At 37.1% G+C, this 16,829-nt stretch overlaps 1 protein-coding gene across 1 annotated transcript in view; it reads left to right on the top strand.

The window, feature by feature from the left end:
• Window positions 1–16,829, top strand: part of HSDL2 (hydroxysteroid dehydrogenase like 2) — a gene marked incomplete at its 5' end in the record, with an annotated part of 56,718 nt that overhangs the window by 20,574 nt on the left and 19,315 nt on the right. The window contains 2 exons of the mRNA XM_008576361.1: window positions 5,683–5,877; window positions 9,235–9,306. Of these exons, the coding sequence (XP_008574583.1) occupies window positions 5,683–5,877; window positions 9,235–9,306 (267 nt within the window). The remainder of the gene's footprint in view (window positions 1–5,682; window positions 5,878–9,234; window positions 9,307–16,829) is intronic.

Raw genomic sequence — 16,829 nt, forward strand, 5'->3', positions numbered from 1 at the left:
CAGATGTTGTTGGCTATGACTGAGATGAGAGCAATAAAGGTGGTGGAGAGTGGTTAGATTTTGGTATATTTTGAAAGTAGAACCAACAGGAGTTGCTGATGAATTGGATGTGGGAAGTGAGAGGAAAAAAGGGGTCTAGGATGACTCCAAGATGTTTGGCTTGAGTAACTAGGACAGTGGGGTTGCCATAAACTGAGATGGGGAAAGCTGCAGAGAGAGCAGGTTCAGGAACAGGGTTAGGAATTCAGTTTGGGGCATTGTGTTTGAGCCTCCAAGTGAACATGGTCATTAGGTAGCTGGGCCTCCGAATCTAGGGGTCAAGAGAGAGGTCCAGGCAGTGTATAAAAGTTTGTGGGTTATCAGCATATAGTTGGTGTATAAAGCCAGAAGACATGATATCCTCTAGGAAGTGAACAGAAGAGAAAGGACCATTGATTGTTGGCAGTGTTAAAAAAAGGTTGGGAAGAAGAGGAAGACCTGCGTAGGAGAGTAAGGCAGGAAGAAACCCAAAGAGAATGATGTCCTGAAAGCCCATTGAAGAAAGTATTTCAAGAAGGGGAGTGATCAATTGTGTCAAATGCTGCTGATAGTTCTTATAATATGGGGACCGACTACTGGATTTAGTAGTTTGTAAATCTCCTTCACATCACTTATAACTTTGAAATTAAATAATTAATTTATAATAATGGTTGTTTAATGTCTTCCTTGCTAGAATGAAAACTTATTAAGGATAGGGACAGTTTCTGCTTTATTCATTTTATTATAGTTGTTGTAGACATTCAATAAATAATTGATGAATGAGTGATTGAATGTGCAGTATGACTCCCTTCTGCCTAGCTCCAAAATAGACATTCTGAACAAAGCTTATACACATATAAGAGGGAAAACATTGTATGACAGGGAACATGGAGGATGTTATCAGGATCAGCAAGAGAAATCAGCTACCTGCCAAGGTCTTTGCTTTAGCTTTGAGATGTTCGTTTTTAGAACGTTTACTAGACTTCTTAGAGCCAGTGATATCATTTGGTCCTAGACTTGATGACACAGTAAATTAAATTTACATTCATATTCCTTATGATACATGGTATGATGAATTATGCATAGGGTTCTTTTGAAACATAGCAGGAGGACTATGTTGCTCAGGTTATAGAGTCAGGGAAGGAGATTTTCAAAAGGAGGGAAACAGTTGAAATCAGATCTCAAGGAGATGTTGGAGTGGACAAGACGTTCCTTAGCAGAAGTAACAACATATGCAAAGGCTGCAGTATGGGAAAACACTGTGTGTCTGTGGAAACATGAGGAGTTTGATATGGTGTATGTATGATAGGGTGTGGGCTTGTTATTTCCTTCTGAACTTGAGCAACTCAAGTAGTTCAGGTTGCCTGGAATGTTCGGTGGGTATAAGGGTGTAGGGGCAGATGGATGAGCTAAGTCCTGGGTCTTGTTTGCCAAGTTTAGGAGCTTGATTTTTAACCTATATTCAAGGGAGAGCCACTGAAGAATTTTAAAAGCAGGGGAGTAATAATAAGCAGGGGGAAAACTAGGAGCAGTGAAGTAAAATGGGTGTTGGTGAGGTTTAGGAAGTTTAATCTGTCATCTGAATATAGGATGGCTTGTAAGACTGCAGAGAAAGGAGGCAGGAAAGCTTGCTAGAATATTGCATTATTCATGACTGAGGCAATGAAAATGGAGATATGAAGATGGATTTGAGAGGGTGTCCAGTCTCTTGGCTTTTTGAGGGGCCTCTATTTACAAAAGCACACATTCCCTCATCCTAGACAGTGTAGAGTGACTTTTTTTATGTGAGCTGGAACCAGAAGTAACCTCCCAGCATTAGTGCCTTTCAAAGAAAGAGATTTATCACACTCAATGGAATGGATATAGTATAACATATATGATCTACAGTCAAAGCAGTGTCCTGGTCTGCTACTTGTCCTCTCTCAGCTTGGTGTTCCTTCTTGACACTGGCTACATTGCCCCTCCTAGGTTTAGCACTTTCAGTCTGCTGAATTCAACATATCCAGGGAAGGGATCAGAGGTCAGGCCTGTAATAATTTCACAATATGGGGATCTCAGGCCCCCAGCTAGGTCACCCCCAGGGTTGTTGTTTTTTCTTTTTACAAGACCCATTTCATAATTCCTACTGAAATGCAGGGAGGAGAGGGAAAGAGGGATAAGGGCTGCTGTTCGAAATGCTGTTGCCTCTTACCTCTTAACTGGTCCGGACAAGTGTGGTAGAAGCAGGAAAGTCCACTTTTGGGTGGATTTTATGTGGGCTGGGGTGGGAAGTCTGCGAATGGCAGCTGCTGATGTGGTAATAGCAGAGAAGAAGGTAACAAAAATGTCAGAGGACAGCTGCAGTCCTCTGTCACCTGGACCACATGGAAAGTAGGTGGCAGCTGGATTCCTTCCTCTCTCTGGTGCTGGAAATCAAAACTAGTTTCCCTGTTTTTCAAGGGACCTATTCACTGACTAGGTTAAACAGCAGTTTATACCATATTTCATTGATTCTGAGATGCCCATGTTTTACATTTTTACACCTCTGATATCAGGATGCATTTAACAATATATCACAGTTTAATTGGCAGCTCTTTGTTTCCTTAGTGGTTCACAAAGTCTTGGTGCACTTTATAATCAACAGTATCATTGGTTCAGTGAGTGCACACACAACTATATGTGTGTATTTGGTGGGGCTGGCAGGTGTTAAAGAGGTGACACAAGCTCTCTCCCCAGAGAAGGAGTCAATGGCAGTGCTGATGTTTTAAGCCTGATATGCATTCCATATGTTTATGTAAAAGGAAATCTTCTATTGGTTTTAAGACTCTTGTTACTGCCTGTTTTGAATAAGCTGTAATCAGGAGAATCANACTTTATAATCAACAGTATCATTGGTTCAGTGAGTGCACACACAACTATATGTGTGTATTTCGTGGGGCTGGCAGGTGTTAAAGAGGTGACACAAGCTCTCTCCCCAGAGAAGAAGTCAATGGCAGTGCTGATGTTTTAAGCCTGATATGCATTCCATATGTTTATGTAAAAGGAAATCTATTGGTTTTAAGACTCTTGTTACTGCCTGTTTTGAATAAGCTGTAATCAGGAGAATCAATAGGAAGCTTATTAGATGTCTTTCCAATTCTTTCTTTCTTTTTTTTTTTTTTTGAAAGATAACCGGTAAGGGGATCTTAACCCTTGACTTGGTGCTGTCAGCACCATGCTCTCCCAGGTAAGCTAACTGGCCATCCCTATATAACGATCCAAACCCTTGGCCTTGGTGTTATCAGCACCACCCTCTCCCAAGTGAGCCACAGGCCAGCCCTCTCCAATTATTTCTTAATAAGACTTATATTTTAGGGTCACTTTTATGGTTCTTGTGATCCAAGGCTTATCTGCTTTCATTACGAGTCTTGCTTATTTTCTTTCCCAGAAATCATCAGTGAATTGCATTTGATTGATCCTATTGTTAACCTGTTTTCATTATCAGTTTTTATATCCTGTTATAAAACCTGGGTTAGCCTGTTGACGTTTCATAATTTTTTTTGAGAATAACTCTGTGGTCCATTTGTTGATTTTTTTTCATTCGTTCTTTTTTTTTGACACTGACTGGTACAGGGATTGAACGCTGGACCTTGGTGATATATTAGCACCACACTCTAACCAACTGAGCTAACCAGCCAGCCCCCACTTCTTGATTTTGAGTGTCTGTGCCACTTTTATATCTTCACTAGAAAGATTGTTAAAGTAACGATAAGTTGTTTGGAAGAAACATTCCTTATTCTTATATTGTGTGTGTGTGTGTGTGTGTCTGTGTGTGTGTGTGTGTGTGTGTAGACATGTGTAAATGTGTAAATGACATAATCTTATTAGACTTCTAATTTAGAATTTTTAAGAATGCTCATGCTATTCATATAATCTTCATTGAGATTAGGAGTGTGTATGTATGCATATAGTCTCAAAATATACTATATTGAAATATTTGCAGAGAGGTTCTAAAGTTTATAGGAATGAGATGATAAACTGGACTCCAAGAACTTTGGTTAACAAAGTATGACCCATTAGTTGCATGGTGGAGAAGAGTCTGGCTCTGAAGCCAAGCTGCCAGGTATTTGAACTCTAGCTGCTATAACTTTGGACAAGTTACTGAACTCCTTTGTGCCTGAGTAAAATGGGAATAACAGCAGTACCTACCTCATGGGTTCTAAAAATTAATTCAAATAATGTAAGTAAAGTATGTAGCAGCATGCTCAGCACAGGGTACACTTAATGAATGTTAGCTGCTATTTTTTTATTAATAAATTATCAGTTCAAGAGTGAGACCAGAGCTCTTGAACTATTGGCTAAGTAAAAAAAATTTATTCCTACTAAAGGAACTTTAGTTATGAAGTAGAAAAGTGTCTTCTAACTTGATGCTTTTAGGAAATTCCTCAAGTTAATTGAGCCTTTTTTTGAAATAGGGACATAAGCTTCATGAAGATAGGGGCTTTATGTCTGTTTTGTCTACTCCTTTGTTGCCAATATTTAGAGTAGTGCCTGACTTGTAATCAGTGCTCAACAACTGTCTGTTGAATGAATGAAAAGGGCCAGTGGTTCTTAAAAGCTACAAACTTTTCATCTTGGAGACCAAAGTATGTAAGTTATTTCCATATGTAATAATTAAAAATGTTTTAACAATGGTATGGAGAGAACTCTTATCTAAATTACTAGAAACTCTGAAACCTGAAGTGTATTTAAACCAATCGACTTTCATTGCTTTGTGTGGACTAAGATACAGATAAGCAAATTGTGATGTTACTGTTCATAATTTTGACAATGTATAATTAATAATGTACTATTAATTGTAGAGTTTCAAGTCACTTCATATAAGAAACAGAATTTTCAAAGTATCTGTACCTAAAATAGTGAAAATTATATTCAAATATTAGCAGTAATTATCCCTGAGTAGGGGGATTATAGTTAATTTTTAATTTCTTCCTTTTGCTTCTCTTTATTTTCTAATATTTTCTACAAAACAGTATTATCTGAGTTTTAAAAGGTCCCCCAGAAATCCTACCAGTATTTGTTGAGTGCTTAAGATACATTAGTCATTGTCTTAGATGCTGGGAATACAGTCATGAACAAGAAAAACAAAGTCTCTGTTTTCTCATACAGGCAGAGGAGAGAAAGTAAACAGGAAAGGGAGCTTCATATTTTATTTTATTTTTTTATTGTATTTTATTTTGGCAGCTGGCCAGTATGGGGATCCGAACCCTTGACTTCAGTGTGATAAAACTTTGCTCTAACTGGAGTTCCATATGTTAGAGACAGGAAACTAAGGCCCAAAGATGTTAAAGTGGCTTGCCAAAAGTCATGGCACAGTTGATAGAAAAATCCCACTCACCTGACTTTTAGCTCACTGCTCTTTCTGTTATACTTTACTGGCTTTCTTGACTCTCAAGAATGCCATGTGAATTATTGAATGTTGTAAATCCTAAGTCTCACTGAATTTTGCTTTAAGTCTCACGAAGGAGTTCTGTATAAAGCAGTGTTATCTAAATCTTTTTAGCTCTCTGTATCTTGTTTTCATCATCTGAGAAATAAAGAGATTAGCCTTGATAATTGTGAAGGGTTGGGCTTGCTCGTTACTTCCATAGTCTTACTGTTTGATTTGGAGTTATATGTATATTTGTGTGTGTGTTTTTTCTACAGCCATACACACTGCTGCTATGGATATGCTGGGTGGATCTGGTGTTGAAAGCCAATGTAGAAAAGTTGATATCATTGCAGATGCTGCATATTCCATTTTCAAAAAGCCAAAAAGTTTTACTGGCAACTTTATTATTGATGAAAATATCTTAAAAGAAGAAGGAATAAAAAATTTTGACGTTTATGCAGTTAAACCAGGTAGGTAATGCTTATAGTTTTTAAAGGTAGTGATGTGTTTTTCCACATTTCTGCAGTGAACACATCTGTTCTGTCTGTGTGATTATAAAATGAGTATGTTCTTTTAAAAGTTTTTTTCCCAGTGAAGGGAAAAACCCGTATCAACACAACTTAAAAAAGAGAGAAAGGAAAAATNCATATAAGAAACAGAATTTTCAAAGTATCTGTACCTAAAATAGTGAAAATTATATTCAAATATTAGCAGTAATTATCCCTGAGTAGGGGGATTATAGTTAATTTTTAATTTCTTCCTTTTGCTTCTCTTTATTTTCTAATATTTTCTACAAAACAGTATTATCTGAGTTTTAAAAGGTCCCCCAGAAATCCTACCAGTATTTGTTGAGTGCTTAAGATACATTAGTCATTGTCTTAGATGCTGGGAATACAGTCATGAACAAGAAAAACAAAGTCTCTGTTTTCTCATACAGGCGGAGGGGAGAAAGTAAACAGGAAAGGGAGCTTCATATTTTATTTTATTTTTTTATTGTATTTTATTTTGGCAGCTGGCCAGTATGGGGATCCGAACCCTTGACTTCAGTGTGATAAAACTTTGCTCTAACTGGAGTTCCATATGTTAGAGACAGGAAACTAAGGCCCAAAGATGTTAAAGTGGCTTGCCAAAAGTCATGGCACAGTTGATAGAAAAATCCCACTCACCTGACTTTTAGCTCACTGCTCTTTCTGTTATACTTTACTGGCTTTCTTGACTCTCAAGAATGCCATGTGAATTATTGAATGTTGTAAATCCTAAGTCTCACTGAATTTTGCTTTAAGTCTCACGAAGGAGTTCTGTATAAAGCAGTGTTATCTAAATCTTTTTAGCTCTCTGTATCTTGTTTTCATCATCTGAGAAATAGATTAGCCTTGATAATTGTGAAGGGTTGGGCTTGCTCGTTACTTCCATAGTCTTACTGTTTGATTTGGAGTTATATGTATATTTGTGTGTGTGTTTTTTCTACAGCCATACACACTGCTGCTATGGATATGCTGGGTGGATCTGGTGTTGAAAGCCAATGTAGAAAAGTTGATATCATTGCAGATGCTGCATATTCCATTTTCAAAAAGCCAAAAAGTTTTACTGGCAACTTTATTATTGATGAAAATATCTTAAAAGAAGAAGGAATAAAAAATTTTGACGTTTATGCAGTTAAACCAGGTAGGTAATGCTTATAGTTTTTAAAGGTAGTGATGTGTTTTTCCACATTTCTGCAGTGAACACATCTGTTCTGTCTGTGTGATTATAAAATGAGTATGTTCTTTTAAAAGTTAGTTAAACCAGGTAGGTAATGCTTATAGTTTTTAAAGGTAGTGATGTGTTTTTCCACATTTCCGCAGTGAACACATCTGTTCTGTCTGTGTGATTATAAAATGACTATGTTCTTTTAAAAGATTTTTCCCAGTGAAGGGAAAAACCCGTATCAACACAACTTAAAAAAGAGAGAAAGGAAAAATAGAAGTGAGTTGAGGGCTTTTGAAGTGATATGTATAGATGCTTGAGTTCATATCAGCTACTAGCCATTTCCAAATCTTGAAATGAAAAATGAAAATTAGTCACAGAGTAAAGATTTTATTCAAGGATATGGTAACAGGTGATAGAATAGTGGGTTTTTTACAAAAAAATTTTCAGATTGTGGACTCTTCCCAAATGTATGTCTCTTAAGTGCACTCTTTTAAAGCGGCTTAATGACAGAGGCAAGGTGAGGGAGCAGGCCGGTCTTATGCACAATAGTATGATTTGAGAAGCTTGCAGAGGTCCCCTTCTGCAAAAATAACTCTTCCTCTCTGAAATTGCAGATAATGATGATGATCATGGATTTTTACTTTATATGAGAAATAAATATATTCTAAATAATAGATAATACAGCCGTAAATGAGAGTTATATTTATTTTTGCTAAAGTATATTTTAGGCTAGCCAGTTAGCTCACTTGCCAGCCACAAAATAAAAAAATAAATAAGACATATATTTATTTAAATTTATTTGAAATATTATTCATTAAACTGAGCTCCCAGGTGACAGAAACCTCATTTATATTTGCCTGTCTCTTCAGTTCATACTGAATTAAGTAGCTGGATACGGTTTTACAAAGTACTTTTTATGTACGTTATCTATTTAAACTTCATAGCAATCCTGTGAAAGAAGTAATACTGTTTAGTGATTAAGAACATGGAATTAGGAGAAGACAAATCAGGTTCAGATTCCAGCTCTGCTGTTCACTAGCTATGAGGTTTTGAGCATGTCACCCACTTTCCCCAATCCTCAATTTCCTTATTGGTAAAATTAAGAAAATGGTACCAACTGCACAGAAGTAAGAACTAAATGCAGTAATGTGTATAATGTTTCTGGCACAGTGCCTGGCATATAGTTCACTCACAATATTTAGAGGTTAATATTTACAAGTGGAAAAACAGATTCAGAGAGATTAAGCCTTTGCCTAAGAGCGGGTGGCTAATAAGTGGTAGAACCTGAACCACACTCAGGTCTTCTGGGTCCTGGTAAAGTATAATTATCACTTTAGGTTTTAAAGACATCATGTCATTGTACACGAAATTTTTAATTTGATTTAAATTAAAAATCCTATCAAGTATTAAGAACGTAATATGACCAGTCACTGTGAAACTAAGATATAGCAACGATCAATTCACTTTTGCCCTCCAGAAATTTATTCTCTTCTGGGAGAGGGCGGAGAGATCTGACGTTTACTACATCTAAGTCTACTACTGTCTTTTTCTCATCTTTTACTACATCTAACATTGTGGCTGTCAAATCTAGTGTGCACATGTCTTGGAGGTATCAGTGTAATGTTAAAATAGTTAACTTATTTCTAACCACAGCTGAAGATAAGACCCAGTGGGATGGGATAGCTTAGTTTTCATGACGATGGAGTGAGAGGAAGAGGAAGAAGAAAAAACCCAAATACGTTGATGCTGGGAAGCAAGTCCTTCTTAATGAGGGACCCCCTGCTCTCAGGTGACCAGATGACAAATGAGTCCTGAGCACTTTGGAGGGATGTAGGATAGAAGGCTTGTAAGGATGAGGAGGGCAAAGGCTCCTGGGAGAGCAGGTAAAGGCTTTACATACCAGGTGATTTTTTTATTAGATCTTGAAGATAAAATTTGTCATAGGAAGATAACTGAGTTGTGGGAAAATTAATTTAATGAAGATCAAGTAGTTTGACAGGTTCTCATGGAGGCCTTTTCCACTGTACCAGAATAGTCTTAAAATAAAGACAGATGGAATGTTTATTAAACAGGTGTTAAAATCTTAATATATTGTAGTTATTATATTAACCTGATTATTTTGGGGTCAATTTTTTCAGGCCATCCTTTGATACCAGATTTCTTCTTAGATGAACACCCAGATACAGTTATGAAGAAAGTAGAACCACATGGTAAGATGTAGACCATATTTTATGTAAGAAAATACAGATACTAAACTTATGTATTTCTTCCAAAATAGAGACTTGACATTGACATTTCTGCTTTCTGCTTTTAAACCATTTTGTAATTTAAACTAAACAAGTAATGAGAGTTCTTAGTTAACTCTAGCAAAGAAGGTTGTTTTTTGGGCCGGCCCGGTGGCGCACTGGAGAGTACGCCGCTTGGGAGTGTGGCGGTGCTCCCGCCGAGGGTTCAGATCCCATGTGGAGACCGGTTCCCGCTCACTGGCTGAGCGCGGTGCGGGCACAACACCGAGGGTTGCGATCCCGTTGCCGGTCCCCGGTACGGGCATGACACCAAGGGTTGCGATCCCGTTACCGGTCAGTAAAAAAGACAAAAAGGAAAAAAAAAAAAAGAAGGTTGTTTTTTCTATCTACCAATAAAAAGTAAAAGTTCTCAATATATTATTTCATTTGTTTTAAAAAAAAAAGTTATCTGGAAAAAAAACCCTTTTTTCAGGTTTTATTTCTTTTCCTTGGCACTGTCAATTGGTATTTCGTGTTGATATGTTATTTTATTTTGAAGAAAAATGTGTCACATCAAAGTACATCTAACACCATTTTCACAGTTTGTGCTATGTAACTACTTTGTGGAAGACATTAACTTCAAAGGAAGTTTTGGTTTTACTTTGTTTAGTTCTGTAATTCAGAAACAATAGCTGCCTTGAATTGGTCCAGAGTTTACATTTTAGTCTTAGTGTTCTGGCATTATGCCAGTGATTTAGTGAAAGATGTCAGAAGAAATACTCTTTATGAATACCCATGGGAAAAATTTCTCTCCTGGTTTACTAACAGGAATGGCTGTGGTTTTTCAGGGCTCTTACCTTATTTTTATCTTACAGATGCTGTGAATCTCCTAAGTGATCATAGATTTTTTTAGAAGGCTGATAGAAAATTTAGGAACAAATATCCTGTATACCTTTAGCAAATCTATAGAAACTTACTGCAAAGCATTTTAGTGGCAAACCTTATTTCCAACTTAGTCTTATTTTTTTCTATCTGTATATTTTTTTGTTCAAATTTTAGAGGTAGTTTTTAAAAAGTACATTGGTAATAAAAAGGAAAACTTTTGTATCATAGAAAATTTGAAAAATATAGAAAGGAAAATAGTTACTCATAATCTCACTACCCAGAGATAGTTCTTTTAAAAATTAGATCTTTGATTCATTTGCCACATGGATATAACAGGTATTGAAATCAGAAAAAAACAAAGCTGTTGGTCTTTTTCTCAAAAGGCCTCTTACAGAATGGCAGAAATTACCTAGATAGCTTTTCAAAGTCTAGAACAGTCTGGTCTTTAAGTTAGGTAAGTATAAAATTCTGATTTTTATCCAACACCCTAAGATTGGATCTTTTGGAGGAAGACATGCATGAAGTGAGCTCATTTAAATTCCAAATTTTAAATAATAAGAGCCACTTATTGATCATGTACATTCATTTTGTTTATTCAACAAATTTTGGGAGGGCACCTACTGTACCCTAAGTACTTTGCATACATTGTCTTGTTTAATACTTATGATCCTACAAGACAAGTATTATCTTCGTTTTACAGCTGCGATCAGACAGCTGGCAGGTGGAAGAGCCAGGATTTAAACTCCTAGTTCTCTGATTACAAAGCCCACATTCTTAACCAGTAACCTTACGTGGCTTTTCTAACACCTGAATACTTCAAGTCCTTTAAAATAATATTCTTTTCCCTAATAGTATAATTTATTAATTTATAATGAGGAATTGCCATCACATAGACTAAACATGTAGTTGCTGTGATCAGTACATTCTCTCCCTTTGGGCATAATTACACAGGGAACAGCATCATAATCAGAAGGTTGTTTCATGACTGTGGAATCAGAACAAGAGGGGTTATATAAGCAGAATATAAGATAAATGTTTACTGGCATCGGGCTTTAATAGGGATGATTTTGCCTATCGCCATCTCCACATGAGGAATGCTCTCTCCCTTGAGGTCAGAATACTTAAATTCCTTTGGCTAACTTCCCTGCATAATTCTGGAGAGAGCATATACTTCTGTAGCTCTCTTGTTCCTATTCTTTCTGGTTCCATCAATAGCAATTCTACTTGACATTTTCTGGATATATTAATATATTCACATAGGTAATATACTGTCCAGTATATCTGGCCTGGGATCTAACATCTCTTTCAGGTGATTTTCCATGTCCATATCCGGATCCATTGTATGTTCACTTCATGTTTTACCTCTCAGAGGCCAATGTGTATCCCTTGTTCCCAAAGGGGTACTGGTTCACCTCTCTCTTGCACCCACAACTTATAATAACCCTGTTAACATTTGGTCATACCTTTTCCAGTATTTGTTCTGCATATGTTAATTTATAATATATGTGTAGTTATTGTCAACTATGTACATAGTTTTAAATTAATGGGTTTTTTTTCTCATCATATAAGTAATAAGGTCCTTTTTTTATTGTTTCCCCCATCCCCACTCCCTGGTGGAACACAGGGAGCCCTAAAATCCTTTTTTTTTTTTTTTTTAAACTTCCAGTTTATCTTTATTTTTATTTAGTTGTAGTTTTAATTGCCTCTGTTCCAGTTGTTCTGGATTCCTCTAAGAAACACTTATTCCCAGCTTGTCTGCCCTTTCCCTTTCCCTGTAGTTAGCCCCATCTCTTGTTATTTCCATCTTTTTGTTCTTTTCTTCTGTATTCAGAGAGGCCTTTTCAAGTCTGTCCTCTCTTAGAGAGACAGTCTGATAAGATTTGCTGCAGATTCATTTCTGTTCCATATTGCCTCTAATGGTTATTTTAATTTTGCTACCGTGCTTTTGTTTCTCATGTTATTCAATTCTTTTTTCGTTTTATCCTATTGTCTTTTCATTTCAGACAGTTAGAGATGACTTTCTGTCCCTGTTTCATATAGTGTTGTTTTTTTTTTTTTAAAGACTTTATTTTCAACAAAATTGAGCAGAAGGTACAGGGATTTCCTATATAGGCCCATTTCAGACAGTTAGAGATGACTTTCTGTCCCTGTTTCATATAGTGTTGTTTTTTTTTTTTAAAGACTTTATTTTCAACAAAATTGAGCAGAAGGTACAGGGATTTCCTATATAGGCCCCGTCCCCCCACCTGTAGCCTCCCCATTAGCAGCATCCCCCAGTAGAGTGGTAGTTTTGTTACAGTTGATGAACCTGTATTGACACATAGTCATATAGTTTTCCTGTGCAGGAATTCTTGTGGGTTTCGTAGTAAATTATCTTTAAAGATAGACTTTTGCTCTTTGGAATGACCTTCCATTACCTTTGTGGTACATTATTTTTTCTGAGGCATTAGGGTTTTTTTTCCCATTAGTCCATCGTCATAATAGGAGATATCCCTAGAGCTGGTGTAGTCAAATGGCGGGGAGTTGTAGGTGGCTTTTGGCTCCACTCCCTATCCATCTGATGGAAGTTCTTTCTCTGAGCTGTACTTTCTTATGTGGTACTCATTAGGCACATAGCTAGTGCTGGTGCAAGGCTGACATGGGACCTTCTTTTACCCCTCTGCTAATACTACTCTGTCCTGCTGCCGAAGTCTTCCCGTCCCCATTTTTATCAGCCATCCTTTGGGGTGCGTACTTCCCAGGATGCACCACCTCAGGACTTCCCCTACTGTCTGCTCCTCTGTTAATTTGGAGCTACAAACTTTGAAGTTGGAAAGATGAGAATGAGGAATAATACTTAGTCTTTCCTGAAAAGCAGCATCTATAAAACAGAGGTATGGCTCCCCAATCTTCTGTTTGGTACAACCCAGAGTCTGGTCCAGTGGTTTAAAAATATGAGAGCCTCTCTTGGTTTAGGCTGGCCCAGCTGTTCTTCCTTTGAGACCATTCATGAGGCAAAGCACAAGCAGTCCTGTCTTTCTTAGGCTGACTCTGTGTACCTTGGTATGAACATTTCTTCCTAGACTGTGACAGTAGATTGTGTGTCTGTCTAAGTGATGGTTAGTATTTGTCTTTTTGTGTGTGTGTGTGTGCATTTTTATATTTATTTAGTGTGAAGTTTGAAGAGGCTATGTCAGGGTCTTTTTAAGTAATTGAAATGCTCTGAGAGTCTCTTTTCCATTCAAGTATTTGTAGTGTGCTGATTGCACCTTTCAAATATATTACAGGTTTGTTTTTGGCTCCTGAAGTTTCATTCTCTTATGCAGAGTCATCATGTTTACATCTTAGTATTCGAGGTGATAAATTATGCAATTTATCTCTTGGCAAGTATCTTTCAAAGCTAAACTAAAGTTTTTGCTGCAATCTCCTTGGCACCTCAGACAGTGCAGATTGATGTCTTGATAAATCTACAGATTACCTGAAGTAGTCACTCACTAGTAAGGGAGGTGTTATATATATGACAAACTTAATTCTCTCTGAAGTAACTACTAAGTCTATATACATTCCCCGCCTGTGGAAACATGAGGGAAGCCTGTGTCTTTGTTACCCTTGCTTTAGCAGCCCCTGCTTGTTCCAGTCCTGATGAGTTCAGATCTTGGCTCTGTGCTCAGCTTTAATATTGTCTATGTAAATTTAGTCAGGTATAGAAGAAAATGTGGAGGAAGTCTTACCCACAGGTTTTGGAGTCAGACTGCCTGGATTCAGGTTCCTGCTGTGCCACTTAGCACCTTGGGTGAGTTGCCAAGCATTCCAGCTGCCATTTAAAAACCTACCTCACATCTTTTAAATTTAATCTTGAATTGTGATTATTTTATTAAACAAATTGAGATGCTTTTGGGACAAGGCAAGTTAAAAATAAAAAGGGGGTGCCTTGGATTGAGTGTCCCCCCAAAACTTGACCCCCACTGTGACAATGTTAAGAGGGTTGGAAATCCTATTATAGTAATTGAAAGGTGGGGCCTTGAAAAGGTGATTAAATTGTAAGTAGTGAATGGATTAAAAATGGTGGATATGGGTGAGGTGCTGAGGGCTTTAAAAGGAGAATGAATGAGGGGATTAGGCTCTCTCTGCTTCTACCATCTTGCAATGTGAGATCCCTTGATCTCTGTCACCACCACCAAGACCCTCACCAGCTCTGTTCCCTGTACTTTGCGCTTCTCAGCCTCAGAAACTATAAGCAATAAATCTCATTTTCTTTATAAATTACCCAGTTTCAGGTATTTTGTTATAAGCAACAGAAATGGACTAATACAGGGGGGAAACTAACTTTTGTATATTTTGTACCTGTTCACCTTCATGAACTTTTCTTTTTAAAGACTTGTTACAGTTTCTAATAGAAAGACAGTACACATTGAAAGCATAGACTTGGGAATAAGACAAATCTTGGTTCAAATCCTGCCCCTGCCCCTTAGATCTGTGACCTCAGGCAAGTCACTTCAGTTCTCTGAAATAATTTTCATCTTTTACTTTCCTTATGTAAGTATCGTGAAGTTTAAGTGACAGTGCATCATACTGTGAATTTTATACAATAAGCCCCCTATAAATATTGGTTGCTGTAATTATCATTAATATCTTGCATTTTCTAAGTGATCAAACTGTCTGTATCTAATATTGTCCTTCTGGGGTTATTTTTGGTTTTTTGTTTTGTTTTGTTATTTTTTTTGTTCTTTTTGAGACCTGCTGCACCGCGCTCAGCCAGTGACTGCACGGGCCATCCCTATATAGGATCCGAACCCGCGGCGGGAGGGCTGCTGCGCTCCCAGCACCGCACTCTCCCGAGTGTGCCATGGGCTCGGCCCACTGGGGTTATTTTTGGTGTATGACTTAATACGCTGACTTGAACTTCTAGGAGGTAATGAAAGTATTTATTTTAACTATTCTTTTTTTATTCTTAATTTTAATAGGAAAATCTTCAGATTTTACCCATAAGTAAAGTGTTAGATATTGGTTTAAGATGGCCTTTTCGGTGGCTGGCTGTTATGATTTGTTATATTTTCAATGCAGTAAATGAAATGGGTACCTTTTCTTTTTCTGTGATCTTTTCTTTAAAATTTTGAAATATCTCACCTGTTAAATCATTTCATTCTTTTCTGAAGTTATTTCTTTGAAAACTTTTATTTTCTCATTCAGTTATAGGCTTTTTATTTATTTATTTATTTTATAGGCTGGCTGACATGGGGATCTGAACCTAATCATAAGCTTTTTAAAAATAAAAAAACAAAATCATCTGGCCGGCCCAGTGGCGCACTGCTACAGTGCGCCGCTTGGGAGCGCGGTAGCGCTTCCGCCGAGGGTTCGGATCCCACATACAGACCGGTTCCCGCTCACTGGCTGAGCGAGGGGCTGGTGCAACACTGAGGGCTGTGATCCCGTTGCCGGTCCCGGTCCGGTACGGGCACGACACTGAGGGTTGCGATCCGTTGCCGGACACGAAAAAAGACAAAAAAAAAAAAAAAAAAAATCATCCATTTGAAGTTTTTGAATTTATTTAAATGTTAACATGTAGTGTTCACATATAATTTTTAAATTTTTCATATTTATCTTATCCTTTTCTTTTTTAAATTTATTTTTTCTCTTTTTTTGACTGAACTTTTTGGCTAAATTTGCCAGAAATTTGCTAATTCTGTTGTGCAGTATCTTATTATTTTTTCTTGAAAATACCAGACTTTAAATTTTATTTTATTTTTAGTTCTACTGCTTTTCTCTTTTCTGATTCACTGCTTTTTAAATAACAACTTTATTGAGATATCATTTACATTACATACACCAAAAATTTCACCATTTTAAAGTGTAAAGATTAGTGATTTTTGGTATAGTCACAGAATTGTGCAGCCATCTCATTCATTAAGAATTTACTTTTGCTTTATTATTTTCTCCTTTCTACTTTCCTTTAGGTTGTGAGTTTTTGTTCCTTTTCTCACTTATTGGGCAAATACTTTATTCCTTTTAGAATAATAAAATAGTTTTGACTGTGCATTTACTCCATTAATATAGGTTTGGCCACACCCAATAGATTTTGTTGTGTGCCTTATTCAATTTTGATAGCATTTTAAATTGTTCTGTATAGAAAAGTTTAGTATAGAACTATAAAAACATTATAGAAATGTTTTAAAAAATTTATATCTCCATCCAAATACAAATTTGTTTGTATTTTGGTTCGTTTCCTTCCAGTCGCTCTTTTTTTTTGTTGCAAGTATAACTTAAAACTTATCCCTACAAATAAATATTTCACCAGATGGATCATATTATATTTAATCACATATACTCTCTTTTTACTTAATATTACTTAAATTTGGGCCAAGCCCGTGGCGCACTCAGGAGAGTACAGCGCTGGGAGCGCAGCAGCGCTCCCGCCGCAGGTTCGGATCCTATATAGGGATGGCCGCCGATGCGCTCACTGGCTGAGCGCGGTGTGGCCGGTCTCAAAAAGGACAAAAAAAAATTACTTAAATTTGTGAATATTTTCCATGTCTTCAAAAATAACTTTTTGAGGGCCGGCCGGTGGCGCACTGCTACAGTGCGCCACTTGGGAGCGCGGCGGCGCTCCCGCCGAGGGTTCGGATCCCACATACAGACTGGTTCCC

The sequence above is a fragment of the Galeopterus variegatus genome, unplaced genomic scaffold (assembly GCF_000696425.1).
Source record: "Galeopterus variegatus unplaced genomic scaffold, G_variegatus-3.0.2 Scaffold1338, whole genome shotgun sequence".
NCBI classification, from domain to species: Eukaryota; Metazoa; Chordata; class Mammalia; order Dermoptera; family Cynocephalidae; genus Galeopterus; species Galeopterus variegatus.